Source organism: Melozone crissalis, unplaced genomic scaffold, assembly GCF_028551555.1.
Source record: "Melozone crissalis strain CALT ecotype California unplaced genomic scaffold, PUWL_Pcris_2 ptg000014l_1, whole genome shotgun sequence".
In the NCBI taxonomy this organism is placed as follows: Eukaryota; Metazoa; Chordata; class Aves; order Passeriformes; family Passerellidae; genus Melozone; species Melozone crissalis.
This window is the reverse complement of record NW_026535792.1, coordinates 7,396,228-7,419,632: the sequence shown is the minus strand read 5'-3', so window position 1 is coordinate 7,419,632 and position 23,405 is coordinate 7,396,228. Positions and strand designations below refer to the sequence as shown.

Here is a 23,405-nt window from a genome sequence, read left to right as displayed (position 1 = left end):
GACACCTCCCAGCTCTGATGTGGGAGATGATGAGATAGTTGTGTCTCCTGGGGCACTGGTGGCCTTCAGCCTGCTGAATTATTGATAGAGCATTCAGCATCGTGCTTGAAGAATAAGTGGACATGAAATCAATGGAGTGTTGCCCTGATGACCTGTTTTGTTGAATTTTAGGAATAGTTGTTTGGTGGGTATAAAAAAAAATATATGTAGGATTTGTCCCAGAGGATCCTGGGAAGCTCCATTCATCCTCGCTGATGATCAATAGAGCTGTAAGCTAGAAGTGACTTATGAAAGAATAAAGACAGTCTTTCAAGTGGGAGTAAGTGTGTTATCACTGGTGTTACTGCAGTGTATTTTATTTCTGTCAAATTGTTAAATGAAAAATACTAATAGTGATATTAGAAAATGGAGAAACGCCCTTCTAATGGGGGAATTTGGCTTGCAGAGTTAAAATGCTGAATTCAGAATTTGTCTCCTTGCTGATTACAGCTCTAAATATTTTTCAATCCTGGCTCGGGTTTCAAGTTTAATAGCATGAGTCATTTGTATTCTTAGACCTTTACTTATTGTCATTGCACTGTCTGGCAAAACTCAGATTGATGGTTGTTACCCAAGAGAGACCCAAGAGTGGAGGAGCAAATGGGACTGCAGTCCTGAGCTGGAGGCACTTGCAGGGCCCGGGGTAATGGTGAGCCTGCAGATTAATGGGAATACTTCCAAAAGGGCTTGTTTTTATGTGCTTTTGCTTCATTTGGTCATATTTTGTTCCTTCAGGCACGTCCCAGGTCTGCCAGCTCCAGCCGGGCTCAAAAGACCAATACCAAGCACAAAGGGAATTGAGAAGCTGCTTTTTGGGCAGCAAAGGGTATTTCACCTGATGAATCCATCTGTGCTGTCCTGATATGATGATCCTGGCAGGGAGCTGGTGTGCTTGGGGTGGCTTTGGACAGTGTCACCTGGGGCCAGCACTCTGCAGCTTGGCGAGCATGAAGGAGCTGAATTACTTGGCTCCAGTTGGAGCTGTGCTCGGAGCAGCTTTCTTGGAGATAACAAATCCCAATGAACCAAAGAAATCGTGCACAAAGAAGTACAGGAGATCACAGGGCTGGTTGGTAGGAAGCCGTGGTGGGGTGGGAAAGCAGTTCTCATGTGGTGTGTGTTGTCCATGGTGTCCCACAGGGAGGCTTGGCATGGTGTGGGGCAGGAGCCTCAGGTGAAACTCTCCTGCTCCAGGCTCTGAAAAGGGTACTGGCAACCTCTGACAGGAGCTCCAGTGGGCAATTTAGACCTACAGATGTGCCAGCCCACAGGGACTGCCTTCCTGCTGGCTGGGCTGGACTAAGAGCCTGGTCAAGTTCATTTTTCCTGAAGAATTGCTTTAGGTGCCTTCTACAAATGTTCCCCTCTGAGTAACTAAAGACCCTTCATCCACAGAAGATTACCAGAATAATGTGGTGATGCTGATCCCCAAACACAGCAGAAGAGGGATATTTTATCTGATATCCCCATGGATGTCAGTTTTTATGGGGCAGGGGGATGTGCCTGCAGTATCCTTCCTGGGGCCATGCTGAACATTGGAATTGTCAGAAAGAAGGCAGCACAGAAGTGTAGCCTGAGCTATGGGCTCTGAATAATCATTCACATAAAGATGCTGGGAATTAAGGTAAAGACACATTACCTACTGTGAGGTGGTTGTAGTCCTGACAGCTAGAAGGATGGGACCTGCTGGTGAGGAAGAGCACATCTCCACATTGGGGATAAATTACTAATGGATCCACAAAAGTGGGAAATACTGTACTTTTTTTTTTAGAAATGCAGAGGATGGGTGAGTAAGAGACAGTTTTTTGGCACACTGAGCTCCAAGGAGGCTTCCAGAACCTAAGGAGATGGAATACATGGCCCACATAAAGCGAGTGTGAAACACTGGTGAAAGCTAGAAAGGGAGTTGCAGATTGACATCAGCCAAGGATTTGAAATTAAGCCCAAAACTCTGTGGAAAGGGAGAAGGTGGTGAGCAGCAGAGGCCAATGCAGAGACACCAGCTTTGGGAAGACAGGCTGAGCAGCAGCATTTGTGCACAGCAGTGGAGAGGCCAGGAGACTCCAGGGACACAGAGAAGCTGGCCAGAATCTCTTCTCCACAACTGTGTGGAGGGTTGGTGGAACAAGTGGGTGCAGAGGATCACCAGAGATGCCTTATACTGAATTCCTGTGCCCCTGTGCTATCAGGAAATCATGGATCCAGAGGAAGGAAAGTCACCCAAGCCAAAACTGTGACTTAGAACGAGGCAGCTTGGAGCAGCAGAGCATGTGGTGAGGGGAGCGGCAGGAGGATTGTCTCCAGGAGAGGAGCTACAACTGAGTGTGACATGGAAATTGCCAGGGAACACAAGACCTGACATAAGCCACTCACTGTGAACAATGAGGAGTAAAGATCAGAAGAGTGCTGGGCAGGTGGATGGCAACTTGGGGCTTGAAATTGCTGCTCGGCTGCATCCAAGGCGTCGCAGCCTGGTGAACGTGGTAATGCTTTAAAGAAGAATTTCTTGTTCAACAGAGCTGAGATTTTTCCCTGCTGACTCACTGAAGAAAGGATGGCAAAAATGAGGCACACTTCCTTAGAGTATTATCTCCTGCTCTTTCTGGCCAGAAACAAGGCTTGGAATTGTTTCCAGTAACTCCAGCCCTAATTCCCATGGCATGGGCTGACCTTGACCAGCAGGGCTCAGGCTAATGAGCGCACAACTCTCCTAAGTCTAAAGCTGAGTGTGTGCAGGGAAGCATCTGACACATGCAACAGCTCATAAATGTTGGACTTAGAGCCTTTCTTATCCAGAAGTCACAGCTGGTTTCCTCTGTCATGTCCTTGGCTTCCTTTGTCATATCCTCAGAGAGCTTAGAGCTGACATTTCAAGAAATTCCTTCCCGGAAAGACCTAAGACTCTGGATCCAATTACGTCTTTGGTTGTATAAAACCTTGTAGTCCTGAACATCTTGCTGCTCTGCCCAACCCATCAGCATTTCTAATACCAGCAGTGCCTGCCAAGTTGCCCTGCAGTACATTTCTGCAGTGCTACAGCAAGAGGCTTTGGTGGGGATGGGGCACAGCAGCATTTCTGTTAATGTTATGAGACCAACTTTACATGGTCTGTGCCTCCAGCTTTGAAAGTTATCACCACCAGCAGTCCCAGTAATAGAGCTGTGGCCAGGCAGTGGGTGCTGCATCAGCTGAGGCAGCTGTCAGACAGCACGCACCACTCCCTGTCCCAGTCCTTCCCTTTCTATCCCAGCCCCTCCTGGCAGGGGTTCAGAAATAACAGTTTTGGTTGGACCACCAAGAGAAGCCCTGGTTTCTGGGAAATAATTAGGAATAAAAAAATTAGATTTTGTTCTCTTTCTGCTGCGCGCTCTTTGTTTCTCAAGCTTAGGGAAGTGGCCTCAGTCCCAAGATAGGAAGAGCATTTTAATTGTAAGAGTATGAAACCTTGGCAGGAATTTCATGTGAATTGAAACAGACAGAAGAAGTGTGGCAAGGATCTCTGCTGCCCTCTGAGAGGTTTTAGCTGCAGACGGCTTTGCTTTAGCTGATGAGAGGGGAGGCATGGGATGGGGCATGTGTCTCATTTAGCTGCCTAGTCTGGAAAACACTGCTTGTGTGTGTGAAGTCCCTGTCTGTTCCAGAGCACACTGGAGTGTTGATGGCGTCTGTCTCCCACACTGGTCCACCTTGGTGAAGGCTGTACAGGCAGTTTTGGGTACAGCTCTCTGCAGGGAGCAGAGCTGGACTCAACCAGGCACCAGCAGCATCAGTTTTGTTGAAGAATTAGTTTGATGCCTGCATGCTCTAGGGTTTCAGTTTTGATGGGTCATTGTCTCATCAAATGACAGCTAATGGTATGATTGCCACAATTTTCCTCTTTCCCAAACATATTGTACCTGTTTAGGGAAGGGGCTGTGCCCTGAGTACACCCTACTATCACTCTCTGCTCATGGTGCTGGTGAATGGCTCTGTCTGAGGTGCAGGTTCAGCCCCTTTTAGGATGAACTCCTTGAGTGCCAGAGCAGCTTTGCTTGTGCAGAGAGCCCAGCTCCCTTGCAGATGCGACATTTGCTATTTCTCACAGGCGTTTTCAGTTTTAAGGAGGGCTGAAGAAGGCGTGGGGGTGTGTACACAGCTCCTGAGTGCCTGCAGCCAAGCATGATCTGGCAACAATTGCAGCCTGCATGCAAAAAATGCCCTTTGGGTTTGTTTGCTCGTTCCAGGATTAAGTTGTGCTGGATGTGTCCCACAAAGGGCCCCTTGTCTTTATTCTCACTGGGGTGCTGCTGCACCCATGGTCTGCAGCACATGGCAGTGTCCTCTGGTCCAGCAGGGTGTTTTGTCCAAAGGGCACATCTTCTTGCAGGAACAGAAGGTGCATTTATGTCCACAAGCAGAGGTTTGTAGGTAGTGGAGCTGTGTTACAGAAAAGTGAGAGGAAAAGCTGGAAGCAGCTACAATGGTCCCTGCAAGGGAAGAGATCTGAGGACAGAATTGAATATGAGTGAGGAATATTCAATGGAAATTGAATATGAGTGTGGAATTCCCTATGCACCTAGAGAGGTGCATAGGGAATTCCCCACTCACGTCCTAAACCAAGGTTTTTGGGTGGGTTTAGGACAATGTGAGTGTGGAATTTCCTATGCACCTCCCCGGGGAACTGGCTGGCACAGCAAGGCAGGCACCAGGCAAGGAGGAAAGGGTATTTTCTGCATGTTAGGAATGTTTTAGCAATGCATGTTAGGGACAATGGGTGCACAAATGTGCCCCTTCTACCCACAGAGCTGTGCCAGCTGCCCGTGGCACTCAGCACATCCAGCCTGTGATGGGAGTTAATTAGTGCAAAAGCCCCTCTGGGGGTCTCGATTAGAGCGAGTTACACTGCTGGTGTTGGGGCAGGTTGTGGGCAAGTTCTGCCCTGAAGCCCGTGGCTCCTGTATTATTCATGGCCCTTCATGAATTAACAATGGGCCAGGAAAGCTGCTGTCTATTACTTACAGAGCTGCCCTTAAGTGCTAGGACAGCAGCTCTCCCAGCAGCCTCGTTCTGTGAGGATATTTGCAGCAGAGCAGAATTTCTCCCCCATTGCACCTGAGCTCCCCCAGCTCCCTGCCAGGTCCCAGGGTGCACCCCCAGTTACCTGCCCTGCCCTTTCCCACTTGCCATCCCATGTCCTGTTGGTATCAGTGATTCTGGGGGGCTCCTGAGAGGGAGATTCATGGCTGTGTAGAAGAGGATGTAAAGCCTGTGCAAAGCCCTGGCAGTACCTGTCAGAGCACGCAGGGAATGTGTCATCACTCAAATCACTGCACTAATCTGCTCTGGTCTGTTAAATTTAGTGCTTTGGCCTTTGAGTTGCTTGTCTGAGCCTTGTACCTGTGTCACAGAGGTTTATGTGCCTTTGGTGGGAAAGAAATGAACTAATGAAAAGCCACAGAGTGAAGCTTAACTCAGTGTTTGCTCTGAAAAAAAAGGTCAGATGACATCTTGATGTATTTGGAAATGCAAAGTGGCATCATTAGGGTTCAGGTTAAGCAACCCTGGGTGCTTCCACAACACCCCTTCAGTTCCTCCTTTCGCAGCACTGTATTGACAAAACAGCAGCTGCAGATGTTTGGAAGGTTGTTTCCAAATCCTGTTAGTGGGTGAAATTAATTTTGTAAAAGCAAGCATGAATTTTGCAGTAACACGCAGAACAGAGCAGGAAAAAAGCTTTCCCCTGTATGACAGGGGATCTAGATATCACGTGAAACAATGGTTTGACCTTTGGAGATGCCCTTCTGCTTTGGGGTGACTGAGCTCATCTTTGGCACTGCTGATCCCAACTTTCTTTGCTTTACAGTTGTGTGCAGAGATATTTTGTTTGTTCAGGCTGTATCTCCTAGTTTTGCTCAAGTTATTGCAACCAGCTTTGGTAGCTCAGCCCTGGCTGAGCTCTGGACTATTCTCTCTGCTGGGACTTGGCCTTCTTGCATGTCCACAGACACCTGCAGAGCTTTAAAAATGTAAATGAAATGGTTAATAGGTTGGAAAATCAATTATAATAAACATTCCTGGTATATAAACTATGTGTAAGTGTGGTTTAAATGAAGTACATTAAAGGCAGTGCTTTTCTCCATTTCTCCTGGCCAGGTCAGCAGGGTCTCAGCACAGTGCTGATTGATTTGATTAAAATGCATGTTCCCCTGCACATTAGCTTGTGTTCTGGGTCACCAGGAGCCTGTGTTTGTACAAGGAACTTGGGAGAAGAGCTGCCAGCTTCTCTGAGTGCTTGTGGGGGCCTGGATTGTGCTTTGCCCAGCAGCGTCTGGGACCACCACTGAGGTGGGATTTGAAGGTGTAAATTGATATTTTAGGGCAGTAGAGAGCTGTCTGCTCCTTTGCTGAGGGATGAATCTTCTGGGTGACAGTGGGACCAAGACACAGTAGTGCAGATCTTGTGGCGAGAGACAGTGAATGTGTCTTTGTGCTGCCCAGGGAGCTGTAAAACCTTGTGTGCATTCATGAAGGAGACTGTGAATGCAGGGATGTGTGACTGTGGCAAAGACAGGAGTAATAAGTTCCAGAAGACCCCAGGTGGATAACGCGGAGAAGATTCTACTTCAGCTCTTACACGTGCATGGTGGATGCCCTCCTTGGGGATGCCAGAGCCAGGTGACAGCTCTGCTCATCCTTCCCCATCCCACCATCCTCTCTCACCTCTCTCTGCCCGCAGGAGACTAGAGAGGAACCTTTTCAACTGCAGCTGTGACATCCGCTGGATCCAGCTCTGGCAGGAGAAGAGCGAGGCAAACCTGCAGTACCAGGATCTCTACTGCATGACCATGGATGCAGCCATCATCACCCTGAAGGAGATGAACATCACCCAGTGTGGTAAGGATCCCTGGGGTGGACATGAGGGAGGCCAGGAGGGATCCCTGAACAACCCAGCAGCTCAGCTTCAGCAGCCTGAGGCAGCAGGATCTCAATGATGTGGTTGAGAACAAGAGGGTTGAAGCTGGTTGGGATAGTTTGTAGATTAAAAATAGAATATCTGGGTAAATGTGGGGCTGCTAATAATGTGCTTATGAAAGATATTGGGTGATTTGGGGCATTTTCTTCACTGCAATGCTGCTGCCTGACAAAGTGTCTGTAGTGAGGCTGTGTGATGTCTTGAAAAGAGCTGTTTCATGTAGATCTTCCTGTGCCTAACGAATCCTAGAAGCAGCATATTGTTAAGAGACACTGACACAGAATCTTCTGTAATTACTCTTAGGAAATACATGTCTCTATTCATTTTCTTTTGTTTTATTTTTCAATTGAAATCCCATATCTGTAGGGAAGAGCCAAAAGTGACTTTATATCTTTTTCTATTTCCTGCTGATGTTTAAAAGAGTCCAGCGGCCCCAGGAGCAACACGAGGCATGTTCAATAGTTATCCCTTTTTCCTTCACCTTGTTCACGCATCAGCTGCCTGTTTGGTATCAGGTTTTGCTCTGCTATTGCTATTACTGGAAAGCATCCCTTGCAGAGTAAGGAAAAAGAGATGTACCTTCCACAGAGCAATTAAACTGTCTGTACACAAGCAGCTGTCAAACTCACAGGCTGAAAAAAGGAGGAAAACCAGATTTTTTTTTTTTTTTTAATATAATCATCCTCTGTACTAGGGATTTGGGCTTGTTGCTTGTAGCAGTAGTAGACAAACAGCATGCACATTTGGATTTGCATGACTTGGTTTTTTTGTTGTTTTGTTGGTTAGTTGGTTTTTTTGGGCTTTTTTTTTTTTTTCAAGTTCACCCTGTCCCTTTAAGCTCTGGAAATCGGCCAAAGTGTGCCTTTGTGTGGATGAACTAAAAAGATTTGAGACCGCTGTAATTTCCGCCCCACATGGGATGAATAAACTGCAAGGATTAAACAACAACAAAAAATCCTGAGGGATCAGGGAGAGGAGGAGAGATGGCTCCATCAATGGTGGCATTAGACTATAGGGGACAGCAGGGTGCTGATTTGGGAGAAAAAATGTGCTGGTGTGCAGGGCAAGCATCTCCCCTGACCGTGCAAACTCCTGGAAGGGCAGGGAGCCACAGTGGTCTGCTTTCCTCCAGAGGAATCTTTCTGTTCAAGCATTAAGTCTCCAGGGATGTTGATTTATCCTTGTCCTTTGGTGCTGAGGGCTGGCATGGCTTGGTGTGGCCATGTTTGATACCAGCTCAGCCTGGAGAAGAACATACATGTCCTTCCCATCTCCCTCTCCCTTATTCCTGCCATCTATGCAGCTTTGCCAGGTTTTGACTGCTGCTTTCTTTCTTCTGGCATCATCCTAATCAGTACAATGCTCTTTCCTTCCTGGTGTCACTTTCTGATGGCCATGAAAGGGTGTGTGTGTATCCCCATCCATGACTTTGCCTTGGCATGATGGATGCTGCTGCCCTATGATGGGATGGGACCCCTGGTCAGTTCCTCCTGCCCTGCTTGCTCAATTTGCCTCTGAAAATCTCCCCTGTTCAGGAAAACTCTTTGGCCTTCTTGCAACCAGCACTGTCTTGTTTCCCTTCACAAGGATATTTGGTGCCTGTGGCAGCAAGCAAGGAACTGGTGTAAATCAGAGCCACCATAAATCAGTGAATTCCTCTGCTACCACCGAGGGAGAACAAGGGCACCTTCTATTAGGAGAGCTGCAGTTAATATGAGGACACATCCTTGGTCATCTTTTCTTGATTGTTATAAATTAGAGGGACACTTCCTTCACCTGGAATGCTGAGTGCTCTGTGCCTTGTCCCTGTGGGTGGGGATGCCTTGGATCCTCTCCCAGCACACACAGTTTTCCCATCCCCAGAAACTGCCCTAGTGAGCAGCTTCTGTGGGAGTAGAGAGATGGGTATGGGAGTTGTGTGAGAGGAACAGTGGCCAGAACTGGACAGCAACTTTTGGATTCAGAGCTGATGAGAGGGTCTGCTCAGCTGGCACATGTCCAATGTCCAACACCCCTCCTTTTCTTGGTAGGGCATAGACATTCTGTTGCCTCATACTATTCATCTCAGGGTGCTGGAGGTTGATTTGGAAAACAGCTTGGTGGGATCTGGGTCCGCACACTTCCTGTTGCTGGCTGTAGAAAATTCTGCCCCAGACCTGAGCAGTTTTTTTGGCTCCTCTAGACCTTCCTGAGATCAGTGTGAGCCACGTGAACCTGACGGTGCGGGAAGGGGAGAACGCGGTCATCACCTGCAACGGCTCAGGATCGCCGCTGCCGGACGTGGACTGGACAGTGGCTGAACTCCACTCCATCAACACCCACCAGGTAGGGGCTGCAACACCCCAGTGCTGCCTGTGCCTGTGCCAAAGCAGCCCCCAGGGTTTCCCAGGTCAGTGCATGCATGGCAGATGGTATGAGAAAAGAGAAATTGTTGTATCCAAAGGAAAGCTGAAGCCATGCTCTATCCACATGAGAAGCAGGGAATTCCCAGAAGGGAGCAAAACTTTCCTTCTGTATGGTCAGAAAGTGAAGATGAGAGAGCTTCAGAGCTCAGTGTTCCCTGATTGAATGAACTCATGTGTCTTCTGATGGAACTCTAGTGAAATGACCTGTTTGCAATAGCTAAGTAAGATTTTCTAGAGGCTGGCCATGTTTATCAGTGCTACAATGCCATGGCTCTCCCCTTCCCAGTATTTACAAGATTTGCTGTGTTTGATTAGGTGAGGAAATACCTTTCTTCTGTCTTTGGATTTTAGAGACCTCCTCACATGGAAACTGTGATGCTCCTTTTCTGGGGTTGGTAGAGGGGAGGAAAGGACCCACCAGACACCCATTTCTGTCTGTATTTCTCTCTGGGATTTTTAGACCAACCTCAACTGGACCAATGTTCATGCCATCAATTTGACCTTGGTGAACGTCACCAGCGAGGACAATGGATTCCTGCTCACCTGCATTGCTGAGAACGTGGTGGGGATGAGCAATGCCAGTGTGCTGCTCACTGTCTACTGTAAGTACCAGTGGAGAGCCCTTGTCCATGCAGAGCCCAGAGGGGCTGCCCTGGGAGCTGCTTGAATGCATGGCCACTTGCTACCTGTGCCATACTGGTTTTGGGCGTGAAGATTAGGAGGAGCTGAGCTGGAGGTGGATCCTCACACAGCTCTCCCTCTCAAATGTCAGTAATTTTGCTTTCCTGATGCCTCCATTAATCCAGAAATGAGCACAAGAACAGGGAAGGAATAGCAGTGCCACAGTGGTGGTGGTGGGAATTTCCTGCCTGTGTATTGGAATATTCAACAGATTAAAGGAAAGCCATAAAGGGACTAAAAATCTCTTAACAAAAGCAAAGTTTCTTGTCTTGGTGCTATGTGAAGGTTCAATGGGACCCTCGCTAAAGACAGTTTAAACCTTGCCACTAATTTCAGGAATGTAAGGGTTTTTTCTCAGGTCAGATTCTACAAAGTTAAACTTCAAATGTCATATAAATGTGCATGTGTCAAATTTGAACTGTTCACTTTTATCTGCAAGTAGCTCAACTTTCTTTGTGCTTTCTAATATAACAAACCCCTGACCTTAAAAGGAAGTTTACACAGCTTTGTGGTCTCAAGCAGCTGAGATTTGCTCTATTTTGCTGTGTCTGTAATATTTGCCCTTACTCTGTAGTTTGAAAATCAGTCCCTCACCTCAACCTTGCCATGTAGAGCAGAGACCCTTGTGGGATTCTGGCTACTCTTGGTAAACCCATTCATCCTGTGTGATGCTTTACTACTTTCATCTTCCTTCCAATAAGTGCTTTGATGGACTGAAGGATGGAGGTAATTAAAGCTCAGCCCAGCTCAGAGTTGACTGGTCAGCAGATGGATGTTTTTTGCACGGTGTTTTAGCATCTGTTCCTCCACCCTTTCAACAGCACTATGCCCATGCTTATTTTCACCCATGAAATCCTCTGAGCTGCTGACAGTTTCTGCTACCCTTGCTCTTGTTGCACAGAGCCATCAGTCAGGCTGTAATTTTACTCTGGAAAGATCTGGGTTTGTGCATGTAGGTGGCTGCCTGTTTTGAATCCCCTTGCCAGGAAATATGAAAAAGCCACGTGCGGATCTGGGCTGGTGAACGAGAGAGGGTGGCTGGGACACGACTCTGTGGTTCAGGGTAGATGGGTGCTGCTGGGAGAATTTTGCTGAGCTCCAACCAGCTCTGCACCTTTTTCTCTTTTGTCAGCTTCACTGACTTAAAAATTCACTGTCTTTTTTCATGAAGATGGGTCAAATTTGGTACGTTGGTTTTCTTCCTCATCGATGCCGAATGTCTTTGCAGCTGGATGGCAGCAGGAAAAGGAGAGTTTTAGGGAAGACATACATCATTGTGTCATGTATCTTTGCACAAAACTTGTTCTTCTAGTTCAGACCTTGCCAGCCTTGGGGTTTGGGACCTTAGGTGTAGGCGTTGTAAATGGGGTTTCAGAAGCTATAGCAGAGCAACATTTGAATTCTCGGCGTGTCCCAAGGGGAAGACAATGCATATGCAATAAATTGCAGGTGGAGTTTTTGCTTTTCTTATCCCTCTCCCACTCTACTCCCTTTAATTAAAACACCCCTGGAGGCTGTTCGGCGAGTGAGAACTCCTTTGGGATATTCAGGCAGTCAAAGCCCCCAAGGACAGTCAGTCTCTGAGGGATGTTTGCTTCCCCAGCTATGCAATCCAGAATTGCTCTGTGTGACTGGAGACCTCCCACGGGCACCTTGCACATCTGTAATGTAATGTAGCAGTGCTACATCACTGTGTCCTCCTTAATGGGGACAGGCAGTCTCCCCAGGATCCCTTGGGGGAAGGAGAGCAGCAGTAGATGTTGGCAGGACAGTTTGAGCTTAATTGTTCCTGGGCTGAAATTTCCATCCCTGTCTTTTATTTACACCCCAGTTTGGAAGGCCAAGAGGCCTGGCCATGGCTCAGACCCTCCTTTGAGGGGAGGATGGAGAGGTTCTCATGACAGCACTGCCTCTTTCCAGACATCCATGGGAAGAGTAGAAGGCTCAAGTGGTTTTGGAGGTTTTCAGTGGTGTGCACAGATTGGTGGCGTTGGGTGGAGGTTGCTGTGAGCCTGCCATGTTTCTCTCTGCTAGATCCCCCTCGCATCCTTACTCTGGAGGAGCCGGTGCTGCACATGGACCACTGCATTGCGTTTGCAGTGCACGGGAACCCAGCTCCCACCCTGCACTGGCTGCACAACGGCCAGGTGCTCCGCGAGACCGAGATCATCCGCATGGAGTTCTACCAGCAAGGGGAGGTGTCTGAGGGCTGCCTGCTCTTCAACAAACCCACCCACTACAACAATGGAAACTACACCATCGTGGCCACCAACCAGCTGGGCTCCGCCAACCAAACCATCAAAGGACACTTCCTTGAAAAGCCTTTTCCAGGTAGGATGTTCAGTTTGTCTCACCAGGGTTTCTTGCAATCTGAAGGTCTTACTATGACCCTTGCGCCTCAACAAGGCCTTGGCCACCCAAGCTGGCTTTGTCTGAACATCAGGTTGGAAGAGGTGACCCCTGGCAGCCTCTTCTTCTGGCCAGTATGATTTTCCTCCACAGTGGTGTCATATGAAGTCTTCAGTGCTGGGAGAGGTGCTAACTGCTTTAAATAATTTTATTTTGTAGCACATTCTGCAGTGTATTTATATACTTATTCAAAAGACCTTTAGGAATTTCCCTGGGAATAGGATGTAAATTTGCCCAATTATTTTGGATTTCCTTTTGTGTGCCCCAAAGACATTGCTGAATTTTTTCTAGAGAAAGTGTTCTGCTGTGAGGTAGTCATAAGATATAGAAAGGAAAAGCCTTTGAAGTGATGCAGCTTGTCCCTTTGTTTCTTTTACTTCCAGCTTGCATCTGTGAAATGATTAAAGCTGGATGCAGCGATGTCAGGATTGTTTTCTTTCCAAATGCAATATGTGCAATTCCAGGATGACAGGGCTACAAAAGATGCGACAGCTCAATTAGTCACTTTGCATCAGTTTGCTGGGATTTCTTAACTGATTGCTTGGAGTTCCCTGCTGCACTCCCTGGTGATTCAGAGCTAAAGTGCAAAAAAAAATCCATTTGAGGATATGAAGATTCATCTCTGGGAAGCACTGTAGAGACTTCTGTGGTGGCCTGTCTGCTCTGTAGGAGCATCCCTGACAGTGAAATAACACACTGGCCATCATGGAGTTAAGATCTCTGTGCTGCCTTCAGGAATGATGCCATGAGAAAGTGGCAGCTCTAAATTGGCCCCTGCAGCCCAAGAAAATCCAGCAAAATAGGGCGTTTGCTAAATATAGCAAAATACCAACGGTACTCTCATTTATTATTTATATCACACCATATATGTACACAGAGTTTTCCCGCAGGTCAAATATCATAAATGCAAACCCAAATCTCTGCCTTGAAGATCTGACAATTGAACAAATGAGCTGATATGGATGGGAGTGGAAGATTTGTATTCTGACTTCAAGGATGCTGCCCTGCTTGACTATCTGACCTATTTATGTTTCCTTCTGTCAGGGCAGAAGAGCTTATCAAATGTAGGTGGGTGAGGAGAGGTGCACAGGTTTGCAGTCTCAGCTCTGTCAGGTCCCACCTTTGTGACTCAATTTCCCCATCTGTGAAACTAGGGCAGCTCCTAAGTAGGTGCTGGACCTGCAGGAAAGGGAGGCAGATATGCTGTTCTGGAGAGCTGAATTTGGAAAGGAATCTGAGCCACGCTGTGGCGTGGAAAAGCACATTGATGTTTGAAGAGCATCTTGTGTTAGGGGCTCTGGGAGAATGGGGCTCTGTGAATACACGTAAAATATTGCCCTTGTGAATGCAGCTCCACTCATGGCTCATGTTGGTGTGGGATGCTTACTGACCATGAACCATCTCTCAGCAGCTGCTGACCCATTTCCTTTATTTTTTCTGATCCAAAGTCCCAAGCCATTCCTCACCCTGGCAGACCCTGTCAGCCCAATGCAGGATGTAATTTACTTTCCTTGAAGCTTGTTGCTTTGTCCACTACCACAGCTGGCACATACATTCACTGCAGCTGACGTTTATAATTTCCCATTTGAAGGTAGATTCCTTCAGAAAATGCCACACACTGAAGGTTCCCCAGCGTGGCTCATTCAAACCCCTTGTTGCTTACAGCAATTCGCACATGCAAGGGCTTTGCTGTCACTACCCAGGGTGAGATTATTATTCTTAATTAATTAATGAAAGCACAGTGCCTGGAAGACTTTGTCAGCATAGAAAAGGAACAATGACCATGTATTTTAGCACTCCCTGGTCAAAAACCTCTCATTGGTAAAAGGCCACACTCTGCTTTCCAGGCAGAGAGGAGCAAGATGTTGTTAGAAGCTGGGATCTGGGACATGTCATATCTGCCTTCTCTCTGATGCTGCAGGGCAGTGGCTCCCAGGACAGATTTATGTAATTTCCTGTACAAATCTCATTGCATGTTGTCATTGGTACCTCTGCCACAGGCTACCAACTCCATATTTAATCCACAGAAGTTAATGTACCTGTGATGAGTGTTCAGTTCTTTGAGAACTTCTCACAGCACTCAAGTTGGCTGAAATTCCTTGGCTATTTTTTATTCTTGGAAAAATAGGGTTTAATGGAAAAAGAACCTTTTTGTGCATTTCTGTTGAAATTGCTTAGTCCAGCAGAGAAAAATGGAAAGGGGAAAATGTAGAGGCAGCAAGAATTTTATGACTAGACTCTGCCTTAATAGAGAAGAAAAAGTCTCCAAATAAAATATTGTTTTCTTTTTTTTTTTCCTCTTGCTAGAAAAAGCCAAGGAAAGTTACTCTTTTGCTTGACTGAAAACAAAAATATTTGTTCAGGTTTTTCTCCCTGGTTTGGAAAGCCGTGTTTGTCACCTGGGGTTTGTTTTACACTCCCCTTCCAAACCTCACCCATGCTCCAGTGTGAGCATTCCAGCATCCTCCTCTGCCAGCAAAGCTGCGCAAACTCCAGTTAATATCAGGCTCAGTTTCTTACACTGGTGAGTGGATTGGAGGCTGACGTGATTCTCACTTTGTGTAAACTGAGTGTCACTGAGAACTTTAGGCCTCACTGTTTGGGGCCTCAGCCACCTCTGGAGCTGGAGGAGCTTTGCTGAATGGACTGGAGCAGCCAGCAGGATGACAGCAGGGCCTGCTCTTCTTGTCTTGGGCAAGAGGCAGCTCTTGGACAGCCACAGCCTCGCTGCCCAGTTCAGGAGCTATCAGCTGTTCTGAGTGGCTCATCAACAGCAGGTCACTCTAGGAGGTTCCTCTAACTCCCAGCCCCAGGCTGGGCTCTCCTCCATGGGAGCTGTTCCTCATCCTTGAAGGATTTTATCCATGGGTGCACACTGCCATGCAGGGCAAGTCCCCTCCACCTCCATCCTGCAGAGCCCCGTGTGTCTGTTGAGCTTTGCTGAAAGCAGGGTGTTTACATATCATTCAAAAGTGCTACTTGTTCTCCATTTTGGCCTCACAGTAGTACCCTTCCCTGCTCTTTCAGCCCAAGGTTCTCCATCCTGACCTCCAGCATGTCCTGCTGGCACATCTGCTGCAATTTCCAGGAACAGTTGCCCAAGAGGAAAAAATATGAGAAGTTTTTTTCCTGGGTTCTTTGGGGTGGTGGAGTATATCTGAAGTGGGTGGGGAAGGAGACCCCTCTCCCTTTTCTGTGCTGCTAACTATGTTGCTTCTCTCTTTGTCCTTCCCACAGAGAGTACGGACAGCTTTGTCTCAAGTAAGTGTCTCCTTGCCTTTTGAATTCTGTGGCTGGTTTGTTTCTGTGGTTTCCCCTTCCCCTCTGTGATTCACATGGCAAAAAGGAGAAAACCAGAGGCAGGTTGGTGGAGGCTGCACACAGCCCTGGCCTCCCTGTGCATGAACAAGATTGTTGGGGGAGCTTGTGACCAGCTCAATAATCTCATGAGACCAGGAGTTATTCATCTGCCTCTAGTGGTTCCCAAAGAAGGTCCTGTAAAGGAAATGATGGTTGGTTGTGCTCTAGCAAAAGGGATCTTAGTTTCATGCAGGCTGGGCTGTCCACAACAACAACATCTCTGTGGTGTGGGCTGGGATGAGAAGCAGGACTCAATTCTGTCATGTTTCTTCAGCAGATTCTTCCCTCCCCTCCCAAAACACCACACACCACAAAAAGCATTCAACTTACTCTTTGCTCAGATCAAGCTCTGCTGGGGTCAGTTGTGTTTTAACCCCACTTAGCTGAGTAGATTTCTGAAAGCTAGGAGGAGAGCTCAGGGGTGGTGGGAACCTGTTCCAGGACACCAGGCACCCAAATGTTTCTCATTTGTGAGGCTGGAACAGCATCAGCATAGTGCTGGTCTGTGTTTTCTCTGCTGATTGAGAAAGGGAACTCTCTCTGATGGTTGATTTGTGCCTTCTGGAACAGAAAGTTTCAGCCTCTTTTAGGGGTGAACCGAATCTCCTTAGGTCAGGCACTGCTGCTGGAATGTGCTGGGGGTCCCATGGGAGCCACACTGAGTTTTCTGTCTCTGGTGTTTTGGTTTCAGTCGGTGATTATGAAGTGAGTCCCACCCCACCCATCACTGTGACCCACAAGCCAGAGGAGGACACTTTTGGGGTGAGTCCTGGTCTCTTCTCTACAGAATACTGCTCAATATTTGTATTTCTCTGCTGTTTTGAGATGTTAGCAAGGGAAATCTCTTCCTTTATGACTCAAGACAGCAATCAGAAGGATTTTGTGGCTTGTGTTGGTCAGGTAAAATACTGACACAAACCATCTGATCCTCTTGGGTCTGCAGTGTGGAACCAGGGAACCCTTTGAAAATAAGGCATCCTGTGAAGTCTCTGCTGCCAGGGTCAGGAATTCTCACTCTTAAAAAGTAGCACCCAGAGAACAAACAAGCAGGAAAATTGTATGTTTTGGACTGTTATTGATCTGTTAAGATTACCCTGGTGAGGGACCTGGGTTTGGTTTGGTTCAATTCTGTCAATGTCTGTTTGCCCTCTCTCCTGCTGTGTAGGACATGCCTAAAATGAAAAAAGGAAAGTGAGTCTGGGGTTTATCAGAGCTCAGCATTGTCTTTCTTCTGCAGAATCCTAGTAGAAAAAAGAAAAAAATAAGTGTTCATAAGTAATAGAAGAAAAAATTAACATGTTACACAATTGCTCTAATTCTGTGAAAATTTTAAGATACTGAAATCCATGAGGTGTCAATTGAATAAGCAAAACTCAGTCCACCCTGGTTTCAGTTCTCATCTAACAGAAAACCTCGTTTAACTGAAGTGGAAGCTTTGAGCAGCGAGGCTGGAGTAATAATGTGCACTGATTATTAAATATAAAGCACAGAAAACAAACTGGGGATGAAAATAGAGTGTAAAATAAAAATTTTAAAATATTATAACAAATGTACCAAGAGCGGGGAAAAGGATTGCAAAATGAAATTACTTCTTCTTAGTTAAATGATGTATTTTCTATTATAGCAGAATACAGTTTTGTAAAAGGAAGCAGTCTAAATGCATCACAAGACCTAGTACAGAACAATTGGACACATGCCAGAGAAATTGTTGTTTACATCAATGCAATAAAAAGTATTTTGAGCAAAGACTGGAAGGAATAAATATTCATAAATATTAAAATGAGCCTGGGATTGCAAACCCTTTAGGGCAAAGAGGTTTTCTTTCCCTGCTTGTACACTGCCACAGTGGAACCACAGCTCCAGTGAAGGACTTGGACATTGCTCTACTATAAATATTTACTAGTAAAATTACAATCAATAGGGAATCGTTAGAGGCCTTTGGAAAACTCGGATGTTTTACAAGGAAAAACTCCTTAGTTCTACTTAATTTCTTCTGTTTTCTCTTTGTTTTGTGTTATTTTCCCTCACTCTGTCCTGAGGGATTTTTGGATGGAGGCAGAATTGTGTTTCTGGCTGAGCTTGGAATAGCGTCAGTGTTGTGATGTCATGGCAAAGAGCTGATGTCAGGAATTGGAGGCTTGGGATGTGATGCAGTGAAGGGAGAGCCCAGGCATTGGAGCAGAGCCCTGTTTTCCTTGCAGTTATATGGAGTGAGAGGCTGGGAAAACCTGGTACCAGAACAGCATCACTGATGGCAAGATCCCAGACCTCCCAGCCCTGCAAAAAGCCTGCAATGCCTCCAAGCTGTGTCAGGCCCTGCTGCTTTATCTTGTGTTTTCCTCCATAGCTGATATCCACAGGGCTGCAGCTGTGGATATCACAGCTATAGATGTGCACAGACAGTGTGAGCCTGTCACTCTTGCACTGAGAATGACACAGGAACAGGCGGGAGGCAGTGTTGTAGAAAGAGCAAAGAAGGCTTTATTCAAGAGAACCACAGTTTTTATAGAGTGATACAATAGATTCCATTTGATTGGCTAGCTAACAAAAACACCTTCCTCATACACCATCCTTGAGAAGAACAGAAAGACAAAGTAGAAAAACACCACCTGCGGATTGTTTATACTTAACAAGTTATCACATCCTTACAACTCCCTGAAAATTCTCACAAGCCACCTTGAGAAACGCTTGCTCTTTCTCTCTCTCTCTGTCCCATGGCATCCATATGAGCCTATAGAAAGGCTAAATGGTCAAGGAGGTGCTGTATTTCTAATTTAAACCCCTGAATTCCTCTGTGTTGACTCTAAGGCTTTTTCCTTCCAGGTTTCCATAGCAGTTGGGCTGGCAGCTTTCGCTTGTGTCCTCTTGGTCGTGCTCTTTATTATGATCAACAAGTATGGCCGGCGCTCCAAGTTTGGGATGAAAGGTAGGTGCAGCCGCCTTCCCCGAGCAGGAGGCACCTTCCAGGATTGCCCGGCTCTTATAGCACACGTGGAAAGGTGGTGTGGCTTCATTCCTACAATGCAAAGCCCTCTAAAGGGAGTGCAGTCCTCTTCTGCTTGTTGAGAGAGTAATGGAGACAAGTGGGCTGGTGGTTCTCACCTGTGTGAGTTTCTGTGGGCACAAGTGTGGATGTGTGTTTCTTTGAGTACATTGCATCTACAGGTTGTCCAGGAGAGCTTTGAGCCTGCTCCCTCCAGCCCTGCATTGTGTTCAGGACAGCAGGGTCTTGAGTGAAATCTGTTTTGTGGACTTGGTGATGCACAGGGTGTGCAGGGGAGACAGAAGGACGTGAAATTGGTTTGAGATCACTTGGGAAGGCAGGTGCAGCCACCCTGTGCCTATCTCTGAGCGAGGACCAAGATGCTCCTGTCACTTCATGTCCATACTGGGCAGGCAGTGGTGTGGAAGGTCATTTTCTGATGACTCTGATGAAAAGTTTTCTCCTCTGTGTCATGAATAACGACTTTAGAAATTTATTTCAAGTGTCACTGATAGCGACTGTGAAGTGAGAAGGCGTTTGATGTTTGCAGGCAGAACTGGTCTCTGTCCTAGGGACACTGGCTCTGTGGTGAGACAGAGCCAATGCCAGGAGCAGATAATTGTGTGCCATCTGCTTTTTGTGACTCTGCTGGTATCTCCAGCTGGGCAGTGTTGGTGGTGCCTGGTAAAGGCTGAAGGAAGAACCTTCACATGACAAAGTAGTTCCTAGCCTAACTGGTGGCTCATGCATGCACTGTTTGAAGCCAGGCTTTGACAAACAAGAGTTTCTCCTAAGGCTCCAGAATCACTGCCTATTTCCTGGCCTTGCTGTGGTCTCTGCTTCAGGGCAGGTTGATAGGTTTGGGAATGTTCCCTGCACTTGCCCAGGGCTTTGTTTTCTTCACGTAGACATTTCCTGAGTGGGTCCAGATGGGATTCTGGCTGGAATTTCTCCTATGCATCCTATGGAGATAGAGGACAGGACATTTAATTAAACAGTGAATCTTCTACACCAACTTAGGAATATTTAGTCCATATGTCCAATGATAAGAACCATCTGGTGGAGTGTACTGACTGGTGGGTGGAGTAAAGGAATGGAAGACATGGTTCCTGGGATCAATTCCCAGCTCTTCTACTGACTCACTTAGTGGCCATAGGCAATTAGCTGTCTTAACCTCTGCCTCTGCTCTAATTTCCCCATCTGTAAAACTGGGATGATGTTATGTGCTTTCTGGAGGGATTTGTCAGAACACTTTGGAAGTGCTTGGGCATGTGCCACTGATGGAGCTTTGAGATATAAATATGAAAAGGAAAAGTAACATCTGACTCCAGTGGAAGAATCAAAGGGGAGTGAAGTGAGCCTAATGTGAGTAACAAGTCTTGGTGAACAGATGTGTGTATGTGTTTAGAGGTGTTTGGATAAGTATGTCAGTGGATATTCTGCATTCCCAGAAACAAGAGGGGGGTGCCATAATGAGCCTTTGTGTGTGAAGTTTAATGGAGGCAAAATTACTTAGCTAGAAAAGTCTGCTTTCCTCCTCATGCTGTGTTTCTTCAAATTCTGATATGAAACCAAAACTCTGCAAATTTTCTACAAGTCTTATTTGCTTTGCTTGGAGAAATGGAGTTAACAGAAGATAAATACATCTTCAAAACCAGGGAGATTGAGTCACAATTGTCATAGGCACCACCGTAGCCTACTCACACTGCCCAAAATCTGCTCAGTTAACTCTTGGGCAGGAGACATCCTTTGTGGCACCCAGTGTGTTATCATTTACTAAGGAAAAAAAAAAATACAAACCCTGAATCTTTTTGGGCAAGTGCATCCCTGATTCAGGAGCTGTTTGTTGCCAGCTGATATATTGCCACTTGTTGTTGAAATCCCAGCTTGGCAGGCCTGCAGGAGCAGGTTTTTCCTGTTGATTTTGTCAGATGCAGAACATTGTGTGCTCGTGTTGGACATGTTACCTAAAGCACCTCATGAGTCTTTCTGAGTACATCTTTTTCCTTCTGCTTCTCCAAGTGCTGAGCAGATGGTTTATTTCCTCGAGAGAGGTGAGCGCGGACTGACAAAGCTGGATGTCACGTTGAGTTTGGAAGGCTCCCTGGGCCAGCCTGATGGATTGCCCACCAACCTTAGAACCAAGTGTCCAACACCCCAGCTGTCTTTGTGGAAAGAAAGATGTTGCTTGAGGAATGTGTGCTGGGAGAGGGCTCTGAGGGGATGGTCCGTCCACTTTTGTCTTCTTCTGGCTGGTGGCACACCCTTGGAGCACTGGAGCAGAGCCTGTTGCTGATCCAGGGTGGGAAGCCTGCAGAGCTGAGCGTGCCTCGCTGGGCTGGAGCTCTGGCACCAACAAAAGCTGCTTTGAGAGCGGCTCTGACGCGCTGTGCTCCTCAGCTGGGCTCGCCCAGCCTGGCTCTGGGCCATCCCTGCTCCCTCCAGAGAGGGCATTCATTACCATGGCGAGGTCAGAGCCCCTTTCTGGCTGCTCTGGCTGGGAGGGAACAGGGGTGGGCTGAGGCAGCTGGAGGGAGCCGGGAGCTCACTGGAGCTGGGGTGGTGGAGGCGGCAGGGAAATGGCAAACAAAGCTCCTTTTTTTGTGCATGGAAAGTGAGCAACAGAGAGGCACTGGAGCGAAAACCACTGGGAGAAGTGAATGTTAAAACTGAGGCTCGTTGAAGTTGCAGAAATGCAGCCACTTGCTGAAGGGTGTTGTATACAGAGGAGGGGCTAGGATGCTTTTTAAAGCCCTGTATTAATGTGGGAAAAAGAAAAGAGTCTTACCAACCATACATTGAAACTTGTAATTCCTTTGGTTTACTCTGTGTCCTAAGGGGATGTTTTTTTTTTGGGATGGGGTAGACCACATGGGAACAAAGAGCTTGATATCCTCCTCTCATTTGCTACTTGCTCCAACTCTGGGGCCAGTGTCCCATGTTCCCTGAGTGTCCACCCAAAGGGGAGAGCTTTACACCTCACCTCCTGGGGTCAGGCTTGTCACTACAACCCTTGTAAGCAGTGTCTCCAATCCAAGTTTAATCTCAGCAGATGACAGGAAATGAAATTTTGTAGTATAATAAAAGAGCCACATGCAAGTCCCAGGACTAAGAAAAATTAAATTTTGTGAAAGAATAATAATGACACAGAAAAGATCTGGGGCATACAGAATGTTTGGATGGCACAGTGATGGAGACTGTAAATACTTAGGTTGATGGACTAAAATATATTCCCCTTTTAGTTGTTTTCTATTACATTTGCAACTGCCTGGGGATGAAGGACGTGTACTCATGCATATCTGTGATGTATCCCTGGTGCTGCACAACTTCAATAAAAACCAAATGGAGTTAGCTGAGATATGCAGAGAAAGATGCTAGAGAAAGTCTAGAGACAAGAGCACTTGTAGTTTTGCTGAGATTAACTGTTTGCCAGGCTCTGAGATTAAAAACTACTTCCATTGTCCAAACAAGGTTTTCTTCCTCGAGTGGAGCTGATGCCAGCTGATGGTTCAGACTTGGTTACAGATGGCAAAGACTCGATTGGTTTTTAATCTGATTTCCTAAAGAAATAAGGCGTGTGATCCTGCAGCCTCTCTGCTCACACACAAGTGTGTGTGCACAGCTCTGCCTGTGTGCACTTCCCCCTTTCTGCTGCAACTTCTGCGTGTGCTGGCCAGTTCCACCCAGAGGAGAGGGAACAGGACTTACAGACACCTTTACAGGGGTCATGGAATTAAGGGAACTTAATAGAATGACAAGTCAGGTGGCATTCTGCTAATAAAAACACCTCAAGGCTTTCTGGACATTGGAGAATTCACATGGAAGCTCAGCCTTGGACAGAAAACCACAGGGATCAGGCTTGCACAGGGCCTGCTGTGGTGGGTGGTGTGCACGTGTGTGCACATGCATATATGTGTTTTCTTTCAGAATAAACAGAAACAGCAAGGAGGTGGGGGAGAACCGAATGAACAGTAAACAAATACTGCCCACGCTTTCTGTAATGTTTCAGGAATCCCATTGCTATCAGTTTATTTGATATTTGCTCTAATAGCCCTGATCAAAGTGCTGGCACTGCTGATGTGCATGTGGATGTCAGAAATACTTGCAGAGCCGTTCCATTGTAATTTAGTGTTAGTTAAAAGGTACTTAAAGCAGTTGCCTATTTGATTATGATTGGGGGCCATTAACATTTTTTTCCATAAACAGATGGTTACTGTCCGCTGAGTTGATTGCAGAACAATTCCAGAGTTCTAATTCAGGAGGAGCTGCTCCTGCAAAGATATCTTGGTTGCCTGGCTTTTTGCTTTTTGTTGATTTGGATTTTTAATTTCTTTTTTAGTTTTTTCTTTTTATTTTTCCTCTTTCATTATGTAATTATTGCTACAGGTTCAAAGGGGAGGAAATATATAAATATAAATATATATATATAAAAAATATAAAAATATATATAATATATAACATAGTATATATTTTATATATATATATTTTATATATAATATATATTATAATTTTTTTTTTTTATATATATATATCTCAGACCCATAATCTGCCTTTCAGATGAGGCTTAATTCTGTCC

The 23,405-nt window shown here is 46.4% G+C and overlaps 1 protein-coding gene across 3 annotated transcripts in view; it reads left to right on the top strand.

Annotated features, from left to right (window-relative positions):
- The window catches only part of NTRK3 (neurotrophic receptor tyrosine kinase 3), a 206,435-nt gene that overhangs the window by 53,657 nt on the left and 129,373 nt on the right, over nt 1-23,405 (top strand). For all 3 annotated transcript variants that reach the window (XM_054272532.1, XM_054272533.1, XM_054272534.1), the window contains exons 5-11: nt 6,755-6,912; nt 9,174-9,316; nt 9,857-9,998; nt 12,112-12,408; nt 15,724-15,747; nt 16,538-16,608; nt 18,670-18,772. In XM_054272532.1, the coding sequence (XP_054128507.1) occupies nt 6,755-6,912; nt 9,174-9,316; nt 9,857-9,998; nt 12,112-12,408; nt 15,724-15,747; nt 16,538-16,608; nt 18,670-18,772 (938 nt within the window). The remainder of the gene's footprint in view (nt 1-6,754; nt 6,913-9,173; nt 9,317-9,856; nt 9,999-12,111; nt 12,409-15,723; nt 15,748-16,537; nt 16,609-18,669; nt 18,773-23,405) is intronic.